Raw genomic sequence first — 21730 nt, 5'->3', positions numbered from 1 at the left:
GTTGTTAGTATTTTAAATTATGTACAGATTTACATAAAGCAGATGTTATTGTTTTTCTGGAGATGACCCTCTCTCTGGATCCACTTGGTTTGGTCATGTTATGTCAATCCTGTTAAAAAGCTGACTGTTTATCTAACAGTGGAGGGTAAGACCAACCGCAATGACCCAAAGATAGGAATAAAAAGGATTGGCCCACATTGTTGTTTCTAAAATTTTTAAGGCTAACACATTTTAAAAAAGATAATTCACTTGAAATACTAACACTGATACTTTCAATGGGTCAAATAAAGAGGCACTAAGAGTGTTTGGGAGTATGTAAGCATTATGCCTAAGGTATAGTGTATGGGCATAAAATAGTTAATAGCTAAACAGAACATAAAAAATACTGTTTTTGCTAGAGGGGGGAATGCAGGCAACTTCCCACTAGTAGAAAAACAAACACTGGGGTTCAATTTAGAGTTTGACTGAGTTGAATATGAAGATTATAAGCTTCCATGGATTAAATATAAAGTTCAGAGGGAATTATGACATTAATGTACAAGCATGGCAGTATTTCTGTATCAAATTAGTCTATGATTAAATACAATGCTATATATACATACACACACTCATAGTACCTTTATGGAAGTCTCTAAAATGCTCACAGTGGCTTATACAGTATTGATGAAAAATAAAGATAAAAAGGTATAGTATGTAGATAAAAACCATTTTTATAGCTTACTGAGTGATACCTCCTGTGGGTTCAGTAGCTTAAATTGTTCAAGTTCAAATTCTGATTTTTTAAAGTGGCATTGCACACTGGTATTCAAACTTTCATGAAATTGTACAGTTTTTTAAAAGAAAGACTAGAAGGGAGAGAGCATAAACGTGGTAGAAAAAGACTTCTGATTTATAACTCAACTGTTACGTGGTTAACAAGTGGTGTTCAACACATGTCTGGCCAAAACTCAGCTTCTTGTAGGTGATTAAGGATATTAAGGGGTCTGTTTTCCCAATGGTTTAATGGTAAAGAATTTGCCTTTAATGCAGGAGGCACAAGAGACATGGGCTTGATCCCTGCGTCAGGTAGATCCCCTGGAGAAGGAAATGGCAACCCACTCCAGTATTCTTGCCTGGAAAATTCCATGGACAGAGGAGTCTGGTGGGGCTACAGTCCATGGAGTTGCAATGAGTCAGACACAACTTGAGCATGCTCGCATATGTGTATTTACATATATATGTGTATACACATATAGGTATTAAAAATGTTTGATTCAAATTTTGTTTTTATAAAAGTGCATAGTTTAAAAACTTACTAAAAATTCTATCACACTGGAGACCACTTATGTATAAATTTCTACTACCAGGATAATTTACTTTATGTATAAACTGGGAATACGACTATAACTATCTCTAGTTAAAGAATCTCCTGTAATGTGTGTTTAAACCCTATTATTTTACTTACCTACATTTGCATGAATCAAAATTCTCTTGATAGTACTCAAATAATAAGGCAAAGAAACAGACTGGCAGCTGAGGCTTCACCAACTATAATCTCAACTTCACATTTGTGTTACTTAGAAATCAATGTTAGATTCTTAGTAATGGACTAAGACAAGTAGACAAATGTGGACTCAAGATATGGTTACACTGATTAAATGGACTTTTCAGGCTTTATGTATTGGGCTTATACAAAGTTTACTTAAAAAAGATTCTAGCACTAAAAAATGTTTGGGAGATAAGAGTCGGACACAACTGAGCGACTTCCCTTTCACTTTTCACTTTCATGCATTGGAGAAGGAAATGGCAACCCACTCCAGTGTTCTTGCCTGGAGAATCCCAGGGACGGGGGAGCCTGGTGGGCTGCAGTCTATGGGGTCACGCAGAGTCGGACACGACTGAAGCAACTTAGCAGCAGCAGCAGCAGCTCTGTAAGAGACTGTCTTTCCATTTAATTTGTTAATCCAGTGTTTAATGTGAATTACTTTAACAAACTGCCTAATACATTTTAATTCTTAAATTACTCAGCTTAATGGGAAAATTTCTACAAATTAGTGTTGTGGGTCTTCAAAAATGATAACTTGTAAAATATTGAGAAATTCCACTAAAATATTCATAATTGCCTTAAGCTTTTCTGATAGGTCACATTTAAAACAATATTTCTAACTGTGAATTAGTCACATATCTATTGTTATGTTCTAAATCTCAAAATATGCTTATCCTCCATGCAACACAAGTAAGTACCCTCACACTAAAAACTGTGTTGTGTGTTTTGATAGCTCAGGAACATTTCAATGATTTTTTCCTTTATTTTGTGGTTTCATTATAAAACAACTTGCACACACCAAACTCAAACAATCTTTTTTATTTAAAAACCCACCTCAAAATTCAGTTCTGGGTTTAGTTTCTGTTTAAAAATAAGCAAACATTTAAAAGCATCAAATGTTATTCGTCTACAATTCATCTTGTTATGAACGATTTTTTAGTTCATGGAGGGGACATAAACCCATTACATAAGTCAGGCACAGGACAGTGGCCAAGGGGCCAGAAATCAGGGCACATCTGTATTCTCAGGCAACAGTTAGAGGTCTGAAGTGGGATGGGGGAACGTGACTCAGCTGTAGGCTCTCCGATCTCTATGCCCCCTCCAAAAACTGTTAGTAAGTCTCAAATCAGTACATAACAGATTGTATGTAACATACTTAAAACCCAATCAAACCAACAACTATATCTGCTTTCTAAATTACATTGCAAAGCCAAGACAGATAAATTATAGCCTCACTATATATAATGTGTGATCTTGATATCCATGTCACAGGACCATGTTATAGGTGAGAAAGAATCATATGATACCTCTGGTGGTTTCAGAAATCTAGTTGGAAGAAGTCCATGGCTATAAGATTTCACATTATAGCAAGGCTCCACTATTTCTTGAATTGGGACAGTGAATATAAATCACAGTACAAAATAGTTAATTTTTTTTTTTACTGGAAAAGCAATAGGTGCTACATATGAGAATCACTTATATAACATCTATTTAAAAAAACAACGCAGATATAAAACATTAATTGCATAGGGATTTAAATAGGATAAGGCCAAGAAGAATATTAAGTAAAGTTTTTTTAAAAACCATAGAAAGGGCACTATGGTGTCAAAAGACAGAATTTCATTCTTAGAGCAATAAATCTGCATGACTGTCTAATTAAAAGTCACAGTATGTTGCTATAACTAACAGTGAATATCAACTGTGTCATTAATTCCAAACTGGAAACCAACAACGTTAGAGGATTAACAAGAACACAACTAAAGCTCGTTGTATAAACCTGATCAGTGTATTAGCACATCAGTGCCTGGTACGTACCTGATTAGCTGTATAATCTACACTTTGCAAATAGCGTAAATTTTAATACATGGTAACAAGTGTGAGAGCACATCCTCACCGCATGCCATCAGTGATTTACACGCTTACTTGATAGTGTCATTATTCACTCTTTTCAAGGTGTAAGATCCCACCCGGCAGAATCTTCACTGAATGAACCCAAAACACTGCAATTAACAAACTATAACAAGGTTCCACCATTGAAAACTAAATGTCCACGAACCAGGGAACTAAGTCCTGACGCCAGTATGGACACGATGTTCAGCACTTTGAAAGGCAGTGAATGATGAGTCCAACTCCACTTTGTATTTTAAGCTAACAATCACCCCGTGAAGTTTCAGGTAGAATGGCAGACTGCGAACGTGCTTCTCATGCCACGTTGTTATCCTGCAGGTCAGAGAGTGATTTCTCAATGGGAAAGTAGCTTAGTTTACTCAGCATCGTTCTTGAGGAAAAAACAAGAACTCCCAATAGAATCGTGTTAAGGTCCATTTGGGAATACCCAAACCAACGCTTCAGATGAAAAAGTGCATAAATACAGTAATACTACAAGTGTGTTAACTACAGAACAAATGTTTCTCTGGGAACCAAACAATAGTATTTTCCCACATTATTTACATGTGATGAATTGTTCCGATACCACAAAGCACCATTTACAGTCTTGACAGCTTGATGAAGCCTGAAAGGTCCTCCGACTCTGACTCTACTTAGTTGAGGATCTACCTAGAGTAGAAGGGTCAAGTTATCTCGGGTCAAGCAGGATTTCTCTTTACAGTTCAGTCCTCTTTCGTTCAGACACGTTAAAGCAGTCTTTTCATTTCACATTCTTGGCTGGTGTTTCGGATTCTGTGGATTGCCTCCCATCGGTCCAGGCTTCCCGGGTGCTTTTCAGAGCGAGGGTCTTCTGTTGGTCAACCACCACATAGTCCACTCTCTCGTCGGCTACGCTGCTGCCTGAGCCGCTGCTCTTTTGCTAAAAAGCAAAGGAAAAAAATCCCATAAGTTCCCGCAGAAGGTGTGCTTCTGCGTGAACTCCAGTCTTAAAACATGAGCATATGCACGCTGTGAATAACTTCTGAAATTCTACTGGTTCACCAAAAAATAACACAAACAACTGCAACTTAATGATGCGATCACTATCCTAACTGTACTCTGCTTTTCCACTAATTTTAGAATTCTTATATTTAAGAATTAGGGACTTCCCTCGTGATCCAGTGGCTCAGACTCTGTGCTGCTAATGCAGGAAAGTGTAAATAAACAATGTCTGTATAATAAGAATGTGTGTGTGTGTTAGTCGCTATGTCCGACTCTCTGCGACCCCATGGACTGCAGCCCCCCAGGCTCCCCTGTTCATGGAATTCTCCAGGTAAGGATACTGGAGTGGGTTGCCATTTCCTCCTCCATGATATCATAAGAATACAACTAATAATAACATCTAATTTGTGAGTATAACAACACCAACAAAAAACTTAAAACTTTTGGACAAAGTCAGTAAGGGAGTAATTTGGGTAAACTAACATTGGAAAGAGTGAAGACCATGATTAACTGTGGAACTTCAGAATTTTTTAAGCAAACATTTTAATGATAATCCCTAAGACAGTATAAAATATGTAACTTCCATGCCATTAGACATGAAAAATAAATTAATCTGCATAACTGTTGTTTGTGATTTATAAAAAGGCATTAAGTAATAGACTTTTCTAAACTTAAATTAAACATATTAATAGAATTCCCTCAAAGGAGACAGATCTTCAGGTTTCATACATGAGCTAAGTACATTTATAGAAAGAGGTTTCACTTACCTTACGTGGTGGTGTGGATTTCCCAGAATCTAAATCTAGATCTAGGTATTCCACTTGTTTGTCTCCTTTGGGCTTGATCATCGGGCTGTTTCCTCCATCAAGACTATTACTGCCAAAAAGATTCTGAAAGTACAATACAGTAAAGTGAACGGTCAAACATTCATGAGACATACTGCTCTTTACCTTGTCTGCCATCTATATAAGCCTAAATATTAATTTTAGGAGAATATAGCTTGAAGAAATGTCTCCACAGAAAATAGTATTTTAGGATGGGGAAAGATAAGTAATATTTTATTTATTTATTTTTTTGATAAGTAATATTTTAAAAATTGATTAAAACATAGCTTTGGGACTTCCCTGGTGGTCCGGTGGTTAGGAGTTTGCCTGCCAATGCAGGGGACATGGGTTTGATCCCTGGTCTGGGAGGATTCCACGATGCCCTGGGGCAATTAAGCCCAGGCACTGCAGCTACCGAGCCCGTGTAGCTGAAGCCCATGCTGCACAATAAGAGAAGCCGCCACAATGAGAAGCCCATGCACGGCAACTAGAGAGCCCACATGCAGAGCGAGGGCCCAGTGCAGCCAAAAATACATTGTAAGAACAACAACAACCAAAAAAAAAAAAAAAAAGCTTAGGTAAGCGAGCTAAAAATAATTTGAAGAGTAAAACTTGGTTCCGACTAAGACTGGGACGTCAAGCTATAGTTAGTTGGAATAGTTCTACCTCAATACTATCTGAACTCAATTACATTCTTTAACTATAGGATCCTTATAGTCCATGTTTTCTGATTAATTTTTTTGTTTGTTTTTAGGGATTGACCAAGATGGTGGAAAGGACCTAAGCTCACATCTTCTTAAATTAAACTTTTCTCTTAAAGTTCTACATTTAAAGGCTTTCATGCTAAAATATGGTAACTAAACGCTATGAATACTGAGTCTATTGGCAAAGACTATTTTTCAACCGTCTGGAATTTTTACCAGTTGTTTCCGTCTTCTCTTAGCCACATCTTTCTGTCCCTAACAGATGCTGTACAATAGAAGGACTACTGTCTAAGAAAAGAAAAAGAAAAAAGGAAGGCAGAGGAAGCAGTGAAGAACCAGAACAAAAAAGCCTGAGGCAGAAAAGTGAAGAAAAGAAATAGGTTATTAGGAACATGACGATCAATGCTAAACAAAAAGGAAAGGATGATGTGAATTTATATCCCTGCATACACCCTCTACTCTGATTATGACAGTCTTCAAACATGCTCCAATAAATGATTTGTTCCCAGACCTTGCTGCTTTTAATCTTAACTAAGAAGGTTCCTGACTTCTCCTAGGTGACGCTACGTGCTTACTAGGGGCTTTCACCTTGTACCCTCTACCACATAGATACTATTGTTCACACGTTAGCTCATACTTTTGGAGAAAACCATAACAATGTAATCGACTTGACAATTTTATACTTGTTTGAATGAACAACACAATTGGAAAGCTGCATAAATCTGCTTCTGTTGATTCTTTCATACTGCTACTCCATTTCTTTTGGGTTAAACAGAGTAAAACGTGATTTAGGGAAAGGATGATTGCTAGGAAAACACTGCATTTACTCACTCACGTGTAAACGGAGCTGCTGACAGCCTGCGTGAAACGTTTTTATGAATCAGGAAAAGGTGCTCCTTTCTGGGGCAACAAAGTTCTGCCCCAGGACCCACAGCCTAGGGCGCAGGCCACGGTCTGGGCTGCATGTACTCGAATGCAGTGTGTGTGTGTGCTTTGCTGTATCTACTACATACTGCGCACGGCAGGTGTATGCAGTAGACAATCTGCATTAGTGCATGTGATGGACCTAACTGCAGGAGGAGGTTTTTAAACCAAATCCATCAACTACTGCCAATAAAACATTAAAAAAGCACTGGCAGTAACACGCAGGGCACAAAAAATGCAAGCAAATATTACTGCTCAGTTAGTATAAATAGCTACTCTTCCCCCCAACCCTGCCTTTATCTGATTCATGAAAAACTGAAATTTTTTTCTCTAAATGACTCCATATCTCATGCTCATATAAAAAACCAAGCTGGACTGCGTGTGGGAGTATGTGAAATTTTGTATTCAAATGCAACGACAGAGCTCATACCTGGAATTTCCCTAACTGAAAACATACAGAATTATTCACAGCGTTGCAGGCTATGAACAGAACCCTTGAGTTCATGTGATGTGCACATTTAATCTAAGTAAGTTGTCCCTAAACTGAAGTTCTCAGGATTGCTGGTTAAAATATAGTCTAATAATTAATAGAACTGGAATTTTTTTCATCCTTAAGTATTGTTAAAATCTATGTGCCGACAAAAAAGTCTGTTTGCTCTCTAATCTCAGCCGGGAACAGCCTGTGTCTGCCTTCTAGTTTTTAACACAGTGTTTTCCCAAAAGAGTTTAGAAAAACCCTAAGATTCTAGGAGTGATTGTGAAGTGTTCTGTGAATTAAAAGAAAAAAAAAAATATTGGGGACTTCCCTGGTGGTCCAGTGGTTAAGACTGCACTGCCACCGCAGGGAGCAAGCGTTTGGCTCCTTAGTCAGGGAACTAAGATCCCGCATGCCCTGTGTCATGGCCAAAAAAAAGTAAAACATAGTAGTGCTTTGTTTTTCTAAAATTCTTGAAAAAAATATATACAAATATTAAACATATTTTTGTTACTGTTACACACAATATATATGTCTTTAGAAATGATGTACCATAACTTGAATTTCAGGTGCTTAATTCAGTGGATTTCATAACTTAATTTTCAACCCTTAATGAACATTAAGGGTTCATTTCATGAATGCTTGATTTTAGACCTTTGTGTAAATGAATACATAAAGCACCCTGAGCACCCTGATGTGAGTCTGGAGAAATGCATTATAAAATGCTTCCAGTATAAAGCATTTTCTTGAATGGTTTCAAACATCAAGTACATATGAAAAGAAATATAACTGAAAAACTTATCATTTTTATCTAACTTATATCTACTTTATAGATATAGTATTACACTCTGACTCTATATTGGTTTTAGACTTTATGATCTGCTTTTCAAAAGCATTTTTAAAACTCTCCTTAACTTCTTATTCAAATTCCTCATTCTCTAGTATGGAATTAATTAAAATATATTACAGAGCAAAAAAAAAAAAGTTGTCCTTTTTCCTGAAGTAAATAAAGAAAGGTGGATGGGTAACATGTATGAACTGGAAGAAAGGCTGAGCGCGAACGACTCAGAAGGGCTGCTGAGGAAGAGAGATGTTAGGAGAAGACGCTACTTACGGAGTCTTCACTGGATAGGTTGGGGTTCATGGGAACGTAATTCTCTTCACTGTCATGCGAGTCGCTGCTTGAAGTTGTGCTGTGCACAGAATCCGGCCGGGGAGACAGGGGGAACCTGGAGGAGCTGACGGCAGAGAGGGTCGTCACAAACACACAGCCTGACCCAGGTTTCTCAGCTCGCTTCCACAGCAAGAATAAGAGAGAGGGCATACGCTTCCCGGAAGTATTGAAGCTTGTAACCATTTACTACACATATTTATTACAGTACACTTTATTGCAGATGTTCAAACATACATCTAGTATTTATAGCTATTTGTAAACAGATATTAAAAAAAAAACATATTAAAAAAAAACTTTGAAAGGTTACTTTCCATTTATAGTTATTACAAAATATTGGCTATATTCTCCATGTTGTACAACACATTCTTGAGCCTATGCTACACCCAGTAGTTTGAACCTCCTACTCCCCTTTCCCTGTTGCTATCCCCCACCCTGCGGTAACCACTGGTTTATTCTCCACATCTGCAAGTCTGCTTCTGTAAAGGGATGCTGTGCTGTGCTAAGTCGCTTCAGCCATGTCCGACTCTTTGCGACCCTCTGGACTGTGGCTCCTCTGTCCATGGGATTCTCTAGGGCAAGAATACTGGAGTGGGTTGCCATGCCCTCCTCCAAGGGATCTTCCCAACTCAGGGATTGAACTCATATCTCCCCATAAAGGGATGTTTCTGGGCATTTAATAGCCTTGTGCAGAGCAAAAGAAAAAGAAAAAAAAGTATTGCTAGTGATATGGGGGATAAATAGAAAGTCACAGCTTTAAAAAGATTTAAGAATTCCTATTTTTAAAAAAACTTGTTCATACATATAAAATATGAACACGTCAACACAGGTTTGTAACTGTGTACATTCTTTTTATTTCCACATATATATTTAAATGAATCTTTATTAAATAATCCTCACAAGAAACTATCATAGTTTCCAGATCAGTAGTTCTCAGAAATTTCTAGCCTCATGAACCTTTCACACTCTTAAAAAATTGAGAACCCCAAGGAACTTTTGTTTATAGGGTGTTATTTATTGATATTCACCATGTTACAAGTAATAGAAAAAAAATTAAACACAAGCATACACAAAGGCATACTCTATTTAGCTGTCACAACGGTATCACCCAATATTAGCCACCTCTGGAAAACTTCAGTGTACACTCATGACAGAAGGAGAGTGGAAAAGCAAATGACATCTTGGTATATTAATGAAAATAGTTTTGACTTCACAGAAACCCAAAAGTGGGGGGGGGGGTTCCCCAGACCATCCTTTGGGAACCACTGTTTTAGGTACTTTCCATTACAAAGAACAATTGAGCTATGAATTTTATACAAAGACTTACTCTCGAGCAAAACTCCTAGTGATGGGAGATCTAACTGGGGCTTGTAATTCTTCCCATTCTGGCAAAGGTTTTATTTCTAAAGGTGCTGGCTTGACTGAAACAAGAGAGAGAAAATGAGATTTTAGTACACAGAAATTTGGAAAACATGACCTTCTGTCTATACCTCTACTACAGCCAGAGTACACCTAGAGCTGGCTAGTTTTCACATGAAAAGAAGCTCACAGATGTTATGTGATTTCTCCAAGGTTACACAGCTAAAACATTAGTGACAAAAGCTAAATTAGATAATTTCTTGACTGTTTACTGAAAGTCTAAATAAAGCTCTATTATTACATGTTGGTTCTTAATTGCAGTAAATATTTTATGACTATAAACTTAATGAGAACAAGAAAGAGTAATGTGGCACAATTCCTTCATAGTTATTTGATTTATAATTTTCATTATTTCCTTATTTTATTTTTCCTACTAATGTTATATCGTCAAACACAGAGGTTTAATTTTCTATGTAAAAATGTTCTTCATTATCCACACTGAAGTATGAGCTGTGCAACTTTACATACAAAATGATGTTTCGAAAGCAATAAACACAACACTTTGCTAAAACCAAAAACTGAAAAAGGAATCAATGATTAAAGTTTTGAAATTAATTTGAAATTAAGTCTGGAAGCAAATAAAACAAAGCAATAATTACATCTTTATACTCAAACTCAGATCTGAGAAAGGCCGTAAAATTAAACAACTACCTCAAATTTTTAGCTTCCTTTAACCAACAATGTCCTCTATTAAGTAAAAATAAATGCTAATATTCTTATTAGCTTTATTTGTAAGAGGTCTTCACTAACTTACCCCATTATTGCAATCAATTACTGCAAGAATTAACTACTCTGCTAGTATATACCACAGAGCTCTTTGCCCTCAAAGTAAGACTCAGATTCCAGGAATTCAGAAGAACTATAACAATATTATCTGTTAATATTCATTATAATTTAGGAGACTATTTAAACATAATTAGGTAAACATTTTATAGTTAAGATTTCATTTTTTTCTCAGTATCCCTCCTCCAGCCTTTGTCCATATGTATGTACTTTGAAATGCCAAGTTATAATTACCTTCAAACTATAAAATAGGTAGCCATTTTACAGGATCATGTAGATTCAATGAGGCTTATGCCACAGCATTCTTGTCAACTCAAATACAAAAAAATTCAATGTGCTTTTCTGAAGGCTACACTGGTTTCAGTTCGAGTTAAAATAATTTTGTTCATCTATGCTCTTAAGATGGACATGTACAGAATACTGTGCTTACTGAAAGCATTTCTTTCACTCTGATGTTTCACTTTTTTAAAGCCCAAAGACAAATAGCAGTTTAGCTGTCAAATTCTAAGTAATGGCATAAAATAGTGAATCCATGGAAATGATTGTATATTGTCTCAGAACAGAATATATACATTATACATAAATACAGGAGGCGGTTGGAACTCACTAGCAGTTCACAAGCTTAAAGAAATCACTGTACTGATGTCTAAAAGGTTAAAAGAATAATGCGAAAGGACAAGACTGAACATCATACATGATCAAATATTTAACATGCTGCTGTTAATGGCATAACAAATAGACTCATTGTATATTATGGGAAGCATTCACTTTAGAAAGTATATGCTGGTAAGTTTTATTTCCAACAGTAATAGAATTTAAGACTCTTTTTTACTTTTAAAGGAAAAAAAAAATCACAGAATAAATAAATTCCCAACACCCCATCCAGCATGCGGTGCTAAAGTACATACCCTTTCTTCTTGTAGCAAAGTCACCTATGGTTTGTGAATCAGTTCGCTCTAAACCATGGGGTTTGGGTCTTAAAATTTTAGGACTTTGACCTAATTGGTAAAAAGAAGACTCTCTTAATATAATGTTATTTTTTTAATTGGAAAAAAAAATGGATTCTGTAAAAAAGCAACAGAGCCCTGAGCAGAAACATTACATCTCAAAAGCATCAGCAAAGTTTGTTTGTGCAGACTATTTCAGTCTTGCTACTGCATATCATTCATGCTTAAAACCACAGGAACCAGAAAGTTGCATGCAACAATGTCATAAGCAAAATGTTATAAAAGATGGTAGGGTTTTAGTGACATAACCACCTAGTTAGTTGTTATCTTTATTTGGAGGAATGGAGGAAAAATATGTGCCATGTTAGTTTTTCTTCTAACATGTCTTTGAAAACTGGATCGAAGAAAAAAATGATAAAACCGCACAGTGAGGCAGCAAGTGCATCTTTTCTTTGAAGTCTGGTGTCTCATACGAAAGTACCAAGGCCTACTTTCTTAATTTGATGGAAGTGTGCTAAAAACCTTAAGCTGACTACTCCCCCATCTCCTAAAAGCACCCTTCTAGAGAAGCAACGCTATAATGTCTGCAAATCCAAAGTCAAAATCAAGACCAGCCTTCCTTTCTCCTGGATACTCAGTGGCTCCCTGGGATGCCGTTTTGTAAGGATTAGATGTCTAGATTCCGGAACTGCTGATTACCTGATTTAATGTGAGAATTGTGTTTTTTTGGTTTTTTAGTCATGCAGCTTGCAGTTCCCCAACCAGGGACTGAATCTACACCCTTGGTGGCGAGGGCACACAGTCCTAACCACTGGATCACCAGCAAATTCCCAAGTTTTAATTTGAGAATTGGTGAGCATAAATTCAGTCGCTATCTCCCTGCCCCCCGCTCCCCCATTTAATCTCTGCCATGTACAAGTGCTGCTGAAAAGCCTTGTGAAAAGTACAGGCTTACCACCCAGCAAGTGGGCTCATGCTTTTCCCACTGAAATTCAGCCTGGAGATGCGGGGTAGCAATGTCATTTCAATCAGGATTTAAACTACTTTATTCTCAATGACACCAAATTCTCTTTTTTTCTTGGCATTTACAAAACTGAGTTGACATTTATTATATTAGATGGCAAAATTAGTTTGCTGATTCAACACTGATAGCTAGCACCTCACTGACTGAAATCTACAAATTTTTGAAAATATGATTTTCTAGCTTATAAAACAGGAAAATTCCCTAATTCACAGGTACTCTCAAAGGTACTCCTTAGTTGTCTTCATAGAAGAATACTTTATTAAGTGAATTTTTTTTTACAGAGCATTTATAAAATTTACATGTATTTTCTACTCCATGCAACAATCCAGGTTGATTTTAAGACAAATGTCTAAAGGTGAAAATGTCCTGAATTGAACCTAGTCACTTAGGCATTTTGGTAGCTTCATTTCTTTGTATTTCTATTGCCTGGCTCAATCTGACATTTACATTCCAGACAGAAATCCAAGTGTTAGTCTCTCAGTCATCTCCCACTCTTTGTGACCTCATGGACTCTAGCCTGCCAGGCTCCTCTGTCCATGGGATTTTCCAGGCAAGAATCCTGCAGTGGGTTGCCATTCCCTTCTCCAGGGGATCTTCTTCCCAACTCAGGAATTAAACCCTCATCTCTTGCACTGGCAGGCAGACTGAAATGAAAATGAAAGTGATACTCAAATGATGGCTCAATATGATTGGGTTCATTCAGGTTCTGAACCTTCTGACCAACCCAATACTTATGAGGAGAGAAAGGAGAAAAATCCAAAGTATATGTACTCTCCTCTCTGCCTGGAGCCAAACATTTATTTGAATGTTTCTCTGATTACTTAAGTAAAAATAAAGAGTAAGAAATAAGAATACCAAAGTAAAGGCAAAAGAATGAACCAACTTTGAGGATACACTATTCTCAAATTCTGAGGGTTAACAATGACTCATCTGAGCCTCAGCCTTTAAATCCAAGGCAATCAGAAGTGGGCTTTAGCTAGATTAGTTTTGAACAAAGAAAGTGAACTGACACATTTTGTTTAGCAAACAGTATGGACTACTGGTGAAATCCCCATTGCACCATTTCTAATCTAACCCTTATAGATTAGAACAATCTCATCCAGGATTGTCAATCTCTGGATCGTGTGATCGGCCACCTCATTGGTAACACAACTTGGTAAATCTTAACTTCTGATTCATATCTACTCCAGGATCCTTATCTGCATATTGACAAAGCCATCCCCACATGGAGGTTCTGCAGGCTTTCACACTACATGTTCAAAAATGGAATTTAACTTCTCCAACCCAGCACGCATCTGCTTTGCTTCCTCTCTCTTCACTTGCTGAGGCAGATCTCTTAGGAGTTACTATAGATTTCACTTTCTCTCTAATCTCCCTATATCAATTTTAATTTCTATTTACAGTGACGATAGTTTGTTTTCATGCAGCCAAGAAAATGACAAAATCTGAAGTCTGAAGCTCTTCCTTCCATTTTTAATGTGCACTTTATTTACTTACCTGGTTTGTTTTTCAGAAAATGATGAACTCACATCGTATGGCTAAATGACCTCCATCTATACTTCAAGTGCCCTCCAAGCTTGTAAAAAAAAATCATTCTAGGTCCCTGACTGGAGGCAGCAATGAGAACCACAAAAAGGACTTTTGTTAATGCCTTTCTGTCTGATCATCTCTAAAGTAAGGCTTCTAGAACCCTGGGTATTGAAAACCTGGCAAAGCACTCTTTAAAGAAGACACTGAAGCAGCAGTATGATTGTATAACATTGTACATTAAAAAAATACCATTTTCCCCCATCATAGCCTTAAATCTTAGAATCAACTTTCTAGAGGCTAATCTGAGTATGTTACTCGCCTCCCTAAAACCTTTCAGTTGCATTCTCAGAATAAAGCCCGAACTCATTAGCATGGACTATTAGAGCCCCCAGGAGCCAGCACCTGCCAGGCCTTTGGCATTCCTTCCTGCATTCTTAACTTCCTCCCTCCCACCCAAGCCAGTCCTATGTTCCCCCTGGTACGCTGCTGATTCTAACTAGAAGATCGTCTATCATCATTTAATTGCCATTCATCCTCTCAGACTTTCCTCGGAGGAGGGAGCTAACAGTGCCAAGAGCTTACCTCAACCACAGTGCCTTTCTGTGCTAATTATGATAATGTGTTTACTCTTCTACCTCCTCCAGTAAACTGGGAGCTTCTAAATTACCCTTTCTTCCTTCTGCTTCAAGACCTCAGACCTATCGGAAGGTATAGTCTGTCACTGGGAGACCCTTCAATCTGTTCTGATGAACTGTTGATCTCTTAAAGCTTAATCTGATAGTGGAGTTTAATCTGATCAATGTTATAAATTTGTGTTTGTCCTGGAAGAGGAAAAAAACAAAAAACAACTGAATGTTGTTTTATAAGTGGATCATTCCAAATATGGTCAAGGCAGTCAGTCATACGAGGTGTCAAGCTTCAAAGAAGCAAATGCAATACTTTTTGAAAAGTCCACACACGATTAAGTATTATTTTATTTTAAATTGCTTTTTATTAATTTTTTTTCATTGCACTGCAGGGTATGCAGGATATTAGTTCCCCAACCAGGGATCAAACCTGTGTCCCTTGCATTGGGAGCAAGGAGTCTTCACCACTGGACTCCCAGAGAAAACTCAAGTATTATTTTTACTTACCTAGATTCAACTCAAACTGGAAAACTTATTTTCTCTATCATTATAGGTTTAACTTAGCCTGTTTACTCATCTGAAGTTTCAAAGATGATGCTACTATTTCCAGTAGGCATCTCAAAAACCAAGAAAGAAGAAAAATAATTCATAATATTATTAGTCTCTGTTAATTCCAAGAAGTAACCAAGGTAGCACACTGAAAAACTTTTACACTTGTTTGAATGGTCTTATACAAAGGGGACTATAATTGTGGTAATTATACTGGAGAGCATTAGTTGCTCAGTTGTGTCCAACTTTTTTGGGACCCCATAAACTGTAGCCTGCCAGGCTCCTCTGTCCATGGGATTTCCCAGGCAAGAATACTGGAGTGGGTTGCCATTTCCTCCTCCAGAGGATCTTCCCAACCCAGAGATCGATCTTGGGTCTCCTGCATTGCAGATGGAGATGCATTTACCTGCTGAGGCATCATAATGGAAGGTCAGGAAAAGGAAAAAAAGCCCAAAGGCAGAGGCTGTGCTGTAAATATGCCCTCTATACTCATGTCCTCTAAACTGTAACCATCAATCCACAAACCTGACTTGAGTCAAACCTTAATACTTGCTTATATTTACTGGTGTCATTCATTTATCCATCTTTCAAATATGTATTATAGTACAAACACCATCCTTAAAAAAGCATGTTAATTTTTAACAACATTCAAAAAACTTCTTTAGAAGCTCCCTTGAAAAAAATATTATCTAAGATACCACTGTGCCAAAAGGATCTACCTAGGGAAGCTGCTCAATACGTCTTCTGGGTGCTTCCTACACCAAAGTGAAGATCCAGCCAGACATGAAGATACTTTAACCAAACTTATGTCCAGAAACACCAGAAATAACCTCACACCGCTTTTGTGAAAAACCAGTACAACTAGTGGTCAGAACTACTGTAGAAAGCCACAAATGGGCAAAGCCAAACGAAACAAAATAAAAAGACAGCATATCTGAGGCTTGAACAGCTGCTATTAATATATCATGTCAGAACGAGACTGAATGAGCCTAGTGAAGTGCAGGGATGAAAGCTGGTAGGTTTATGTAAGGACTTATTTTAAGAGAAATCACAATATTTCACAGCAATTTCCCCAACTTTACAAAATTGCTTTTCCATTAAAATACGAAAGTTCCAATTGAAGCAATCAAAACAGAATTTGTCCTGCATTTCCAATGACTCCTCTGCTTTCCTAATATTTAATACAATAAATGTAAATGATGATTTTCTCCTCTATTAATACATAAGGCATGGCTCAGAAAAACTATTGTTGTGACAGAAATAGTATGGGTGAAAATATAGCTACTACAGTTGGGTGATGGATAAAGGATCCATGAAAATACATTAAATGTAAGTGTTTAAAACACGTATTTCTGCAGCTTCAATTACTCGGAAGTATTTGAAAACCTCATCTGTTAACTACAGATGAGTTAATTACAGCGGCTGCCATCTATAATTGGGGATATAAACAAGACTAGGATGTCACTCATCCACTGTAGACCCCTCCCAAAAACACAGTCACGGAAACTGGTTATATTGGGTGTTGAATTGGTTATATTGAGTTTTGAAACTAAGGAAGCTGTATTTTATAGAGCTAGGTTTGCTTATTATGAGGTTTAGTTAATAAGAGATACTAGAATAACGATTGAGTCACATATCTGATGTCACAAAATCTGAAATGAAAACAGACTCATGAGATACTATGCACAGTGAGAAAAATTTCAGGACAGTTTTATAGGTTAAGTTTTTTGTTTTTAAATGTATGCCAATTAACTTAAAAAAAAAGTATTTTAAAGTCTTTATTGAATTTAGTACAATATTGCTTCTGTTTTGATTCTTTTTTAGTCCTGAGGCATACGAAATCTTAGTTTCCCAACCAGGGATTGAACCCACACTCCTGCGTTGGAAAGTGAGGTCTTAACCACTGGACCAAGGAAATCTCTACAGTTTAAGATTTTAAGGATAAACTTTTCTCTAAGATCTGAATATTAAAACGTTTTTCTCAAATAGCTATAACTTTCTAAAAAGTGAGTTGATAACGTGTGCCCTGCAGGATTAAATACTTTCCCATGCTTCCTCTCATATATTAATTTTCAAAAGTAGAGCAGTGCTACAGAACAGCAAAACACAGTTTGTTTTTCTATTTGCATGCAGTATTTCCAGGTGGTACTAGTGGTAAAGAACCCTCCTGCCAATGCAGGACAGTTTTCCTGGATGGGGAGATCCCCTGGAGGAGGGCATGGCAATCCACTCCAATATTCTTGCCTGGACAATCCCATGGACAGAGGATCCTGGCGGACTGCAGTCTATGGGGTCTCAGAGTCAGAGATGACCAAAGTAACTTAGTACTGCATGTGCGCATTTACTAATTATCATGGAAACTTTTTGAGGTAAGCAAGGTAGATTTGTTATCCCCATTTTACAGGTGAGGAAACCAAGTCCCTGAGAGCCAAGGGACAAGGGACTTGACCAAGGCTCACAGCTGGGGACTGATGGAACTGGTACCCAAAAAACACTTCTTATTTTTTTTAAATTACTATGACTTTAGTAACCTCTTTACTGTTTTGCTAAACCTGTTCTCCTTTTTTTCTTATTTTCTTTGTCAAAAACTATGTGGAAATTTTATTCTGGGTGCTTTTTTAGTTCATTTGGTATCTAAGCAAGAATGCCAAATCAGCCATCTGACCCATGAGCTCAGGACTGTCTTTTAATAATTCAGCTTATTTGTTTTTCCTGCTGTGCCATTTAACTTGTGGGCTCTTAGTTACCCTACCAGAGATTGAACTCAGGCCTTCAACAGTGAAAGCACAGTGTACTAACCACAGGGCCACAAGGGAAGTCCCTCAGCTCATTTTTTAAAGACGAAACAGAATCTTTAAAAGTAACTAAGGAATCTACTTTGTTCTGTTCTATAGTAGAGTCACCATAGGTTGGGTCAGAGGACTAGGATAATCTCTCATGTACTAGAACATATAGTACTTTCACTACATACATAGGGAGGTATAATTATGCATACATGCAATACATATGATGTATAGTACACATGCCATATCATTATGCTCTGTACATAAAGTAATATACACCATAATGCATGCAGGGTCCATGAACTCTGTCAGACCTAGATGATACTAAAAGCGTATGTTTTTACGTATGTTTCACTATGATCCTGCAACTTTTCCATATCAATAGGAATCTTTTCTGATTCTGTGTTGTGCTTACCACATGGAACCATGAACCATGAAATACACTGGGAATTTTCAAGCTGTGCTCTCCTGAGCCAGAAGGGAGCAAAGCCCGAAGGACTAATGGCTCTGTCCCTCACCCAAACTACTCCACCTCCATAGTTATGTAGAGACCTCAGCATATAAAACCGTTCCATCTGGTGTCAAAAGCTAGCGATCTGCTGCTCATGTGCAATAATTTAGAGGAAAACAAGAAAAGAATCGGTTGAGCGTTAAAATGAAGATCTCTTTCAGAGTTCAATAACACTTCCATCTTAATCCTTCCACTATCTGCAGGCGCAATTACAAATCTATCCATGCCCAAACATATGTTTGTTGTAGGCAAAGAATAAAATGACTAGTGATGTCTAAATAGATTTTAAAGCAAATGAAGACCAAGAGAAACAAGAAGAGAAGTTATCACATAAAGAGCCTGGGACGCTCACGCCCTTTCTAAACCAGCCAGCCCCGATCGTGGCCCTGCTGCCAGGGCCGTGTGGATGGCCAGGGGTGTGGCACACGACCGACGGACTGACCAGCTGTCTGATCGAAGATGGGCACTTGACCCAAAGGCGGCCCGCACGTGGGCTGGCCTCCAAATCCATAGTGTGGACAGACAAATGAGACCCATCCGACGGTGGCTGAGCAAGCTGGTAAGTCAATAATGAACAAGGCAATTTGCAGGGGACGTGGAAGCTGTGAGGGCCCATAAAAAGCAGCCACGGGGCAGCAACAAAGAAAACAGGAAAGAAGGGAAGAATGTGAGGGAGAAGCAAGGAGGATCAAAGACCTTCCAGAGGACAGAAATGCAGGGAAGGCAGGACAAAGCGACAGCCGCCGAGCACTGTCTCAGCTGCCACTCACTTTCTCTGTTCATTTACTTAACAGCAGAACAAAATAAAGCTCATTCTCTTGAAGATATATCGCACTCTCAGTCTCTATTTCCCACACCGGGAACTTAACTAGAATAACTATTAAAGATCCAAGGCCAGGTTAATGAGAAGTTTACACAAACATTAACATGCTTTTAAAAAATCTACATACAGCATATGAGACTTTTCAAATGTGCTGGATGCCCCAGAGATGGTGCCCCGCATCCCACCACCAACATACTAACTTATTTGGTTGCCAAGATTAAATCACACCAGCAGCATGCTGGTTTTAACCACTTGAATCCAAAATTTAAAAACGTGGGTATATATGACCATTTTGGCTGAAAAGTTTCTTTTACATCGAGTTCTTGAAAAACCATGCCACCTTAGAATTTAATGTTACTTAAGAAGCCCAGGACAAAAGAATAGAAGAGAAGCATTTGCTTATACCCCAGCCAAGGCAGAATCATTTTTCAGAAGTTGTTATACGAACAGAATACAAAGAGTATACAAGCAACCTTGCTGTTCTTAAAGAATGACGTCAAGTGCACTAATAATCTCAAGTCTGCTTTGATATCAAATACTCTGGAGAAGAGGTTACCAAAGGGAAGAAAAGACCATATTTAGCTTGTAAAAGTGTGTGGTATGGTCTGCAATATTCTGTTCTGTTGTTTCAAATAATTAAATTAGCTAGTACAGCTTAGAAATCAAAAGATAATATAAGTAGAACCCCCAACTTTGGACTTCTTTTGATAATCAGAATAGTTTCCTCTAGGAGCTATGTTAATTTCACAAGTTCACAAAGGGCTGCCGCCAGGCAATGGTTAATTACTCCATTTGGATGGAGCAAGGGCATTTCAGTTTTTCCTAACTATCTGACGCTGCTTGCCAATCCTGGTGAATGTTTTAGTTTGTAACCTCTGCTCTAGAGATAGGAGACTTAAAATCATACAGCATCAACACAGGACATAACAATTATTATTCTCTAAAAAGGAATACCACTAAAACAAGTGGATGACTAAGGTAATGTGAAATACTTTTGAATTACTAGTCCTGATTCTGTTTTGGATTTAATGACAGTTAAATGCGGATCTAAACTGGCGACCCCTGCTCCTTTTGCCATGCCATACTCTCCTTACCTTTTCTGTCTGGTTTGAGGTTCCGATCCACAGGGGGTGGTTCACAGTCTGCAACAGGAACTGGCCTTCTGGGAGGGGTCTTGGGGCTGGACCTGAAGCCCATATGAGCGGGAGGAGGCACTTGCATTCCAAATGAAGAAAAGTCAAATGTCCCTGGAGTCATTGGAACATAATTTGCTTCCTGAATTGGTTCTGTGAAACTGCTGGAATGTTGTCGTGGTGGAGAGTTGGGATTCATGGGCACGTAATTTTCATCCAGTTCTTCACTTGATACACTTCCCGCTGTCAATATGTTTTTGATTTTCTAAAACACACAGGCATTTCTTTTAATAAGCAAGAAGTGTTGTCAAACGGGAAAACATATTTGTAAGTCACGCCTATTCATGTGGATCTGAAGGGACTTTTATTTCAGGATCTCATTTAGTCTCCGGGCCCTACGTGTAAAGGTTTGGACAATGAAATACAATTGATGATGCCAAGGTCAATTATACTTACAAAATGGTTGTGGAAGCCTTCGAGTGAACTAGATCTATCACTTGGAAATGTTCGTGGAGTATCATAGCAGTCTTGAGAACTAGCATCTGAAACAGAGAACAAACTATCAATTTTCTCCCCATCTCTGCCAGTTCTCAGGGTAAGCAGGCATGACCTTCTCTCTCTCTTCTCAGGTATTCATGCTTCACACACATAAATTTTAAAGAGGATGCTCACAAAGAAAAATATCTTGAATTGAAACATTAAATAACTAGAAAATGCAGACACTTATAGGCTAACCAGTACTGCTATTTGATTATAGCACTGAGACAGGTTATCTAAAGATGGAAAAAGAAATACTTCTACTTCCTCATCTTTTGTACCCTCGGGTCCAACTGACACCTCACTAACTTATACCTACCTCAAGATACATTACAGCCACTTCGAGGACTAAGTTAGAAATTGGTACTGAATGGCTAGACAAGTATTGGTACAAGCACCATTCACAACACATCAGATCTTCATCTTCTTTAAAACAACTGGATAACTCTATCATGAAATCCAAAAGTGTCAGCAGCACATAGTTTTTAGGGTCTGTGCCTTTTAAACTTTTTTTTTTTTTTTTTTTAATTTTCAGATCTCTAAGAACCTCAGAATCTAACTGAGATTCAACGGT

The 21730-nt window shown here is 37.8% G+C and overlaps 1 protein-coding gene across 5 annotated transcripts in view; it reads right to left on the bottom strand.

The window, feature by feature from the left end:
- Positions 1-2329: 2329 nt before the first annotated feature.
- Positions 2330-21730, bottom strand: part of GAB1 (GRB2 associated binding protein 1) — a 128056-nt gene continuing 108655 nt past the window's right edge. For 3 of the 5 annotated variants that reach the window (XM_070386590.1, XM_005903138.3, XM_070386592.1), the window contains 7 exons: positions 21076-21161; positions 20581-20884; positions 11602-11691; positions 9819-9912; positions 8435-8558; positions 5161-5283; positions 2330-4331 (listed from right to left, as the gene is read on the bottom strand). In XM_070386590.1, coding sequence (XP_070242691.1) covers positions 4173-4331; positions 5161-5283; positions 8435-8558; positions 9819-9912; positions 11602-11691; positions 20581-20884; positions 21076-21161 — 980 coding nt within the window. In that variant the 3' untranslated portion in view covers positions 2330-4172. The remainder of the gene's footprint in view (positions 4332-5160; positions 5284-8434; positions 8559-9818; positions 9913-11601; positions 11692-20580; positions 20885-21075; positions 21162-21730) is intronic. The other 2 variants (XM_070386591.1, XM_005903139.2) reach the window with 1 other exon arrangement.

This window comes from Bos mutus, chromosome 17 (assembly GCF_027580195.1).
Source record: "Bos mutus isolate GX-2022 chromosome 17, NWIPB_WYAK_1.1, whole genome shotgun sequence".
Classification (NCBI taxonomy): Eukaryota; Metazoa; Chordata; class Mammalia; order Artiodactyla; family Bovidae; genus Bos; species Bos mutus.
This window is presented reverse-complemented; position numbering and strand designations above follow the sequence as displayed.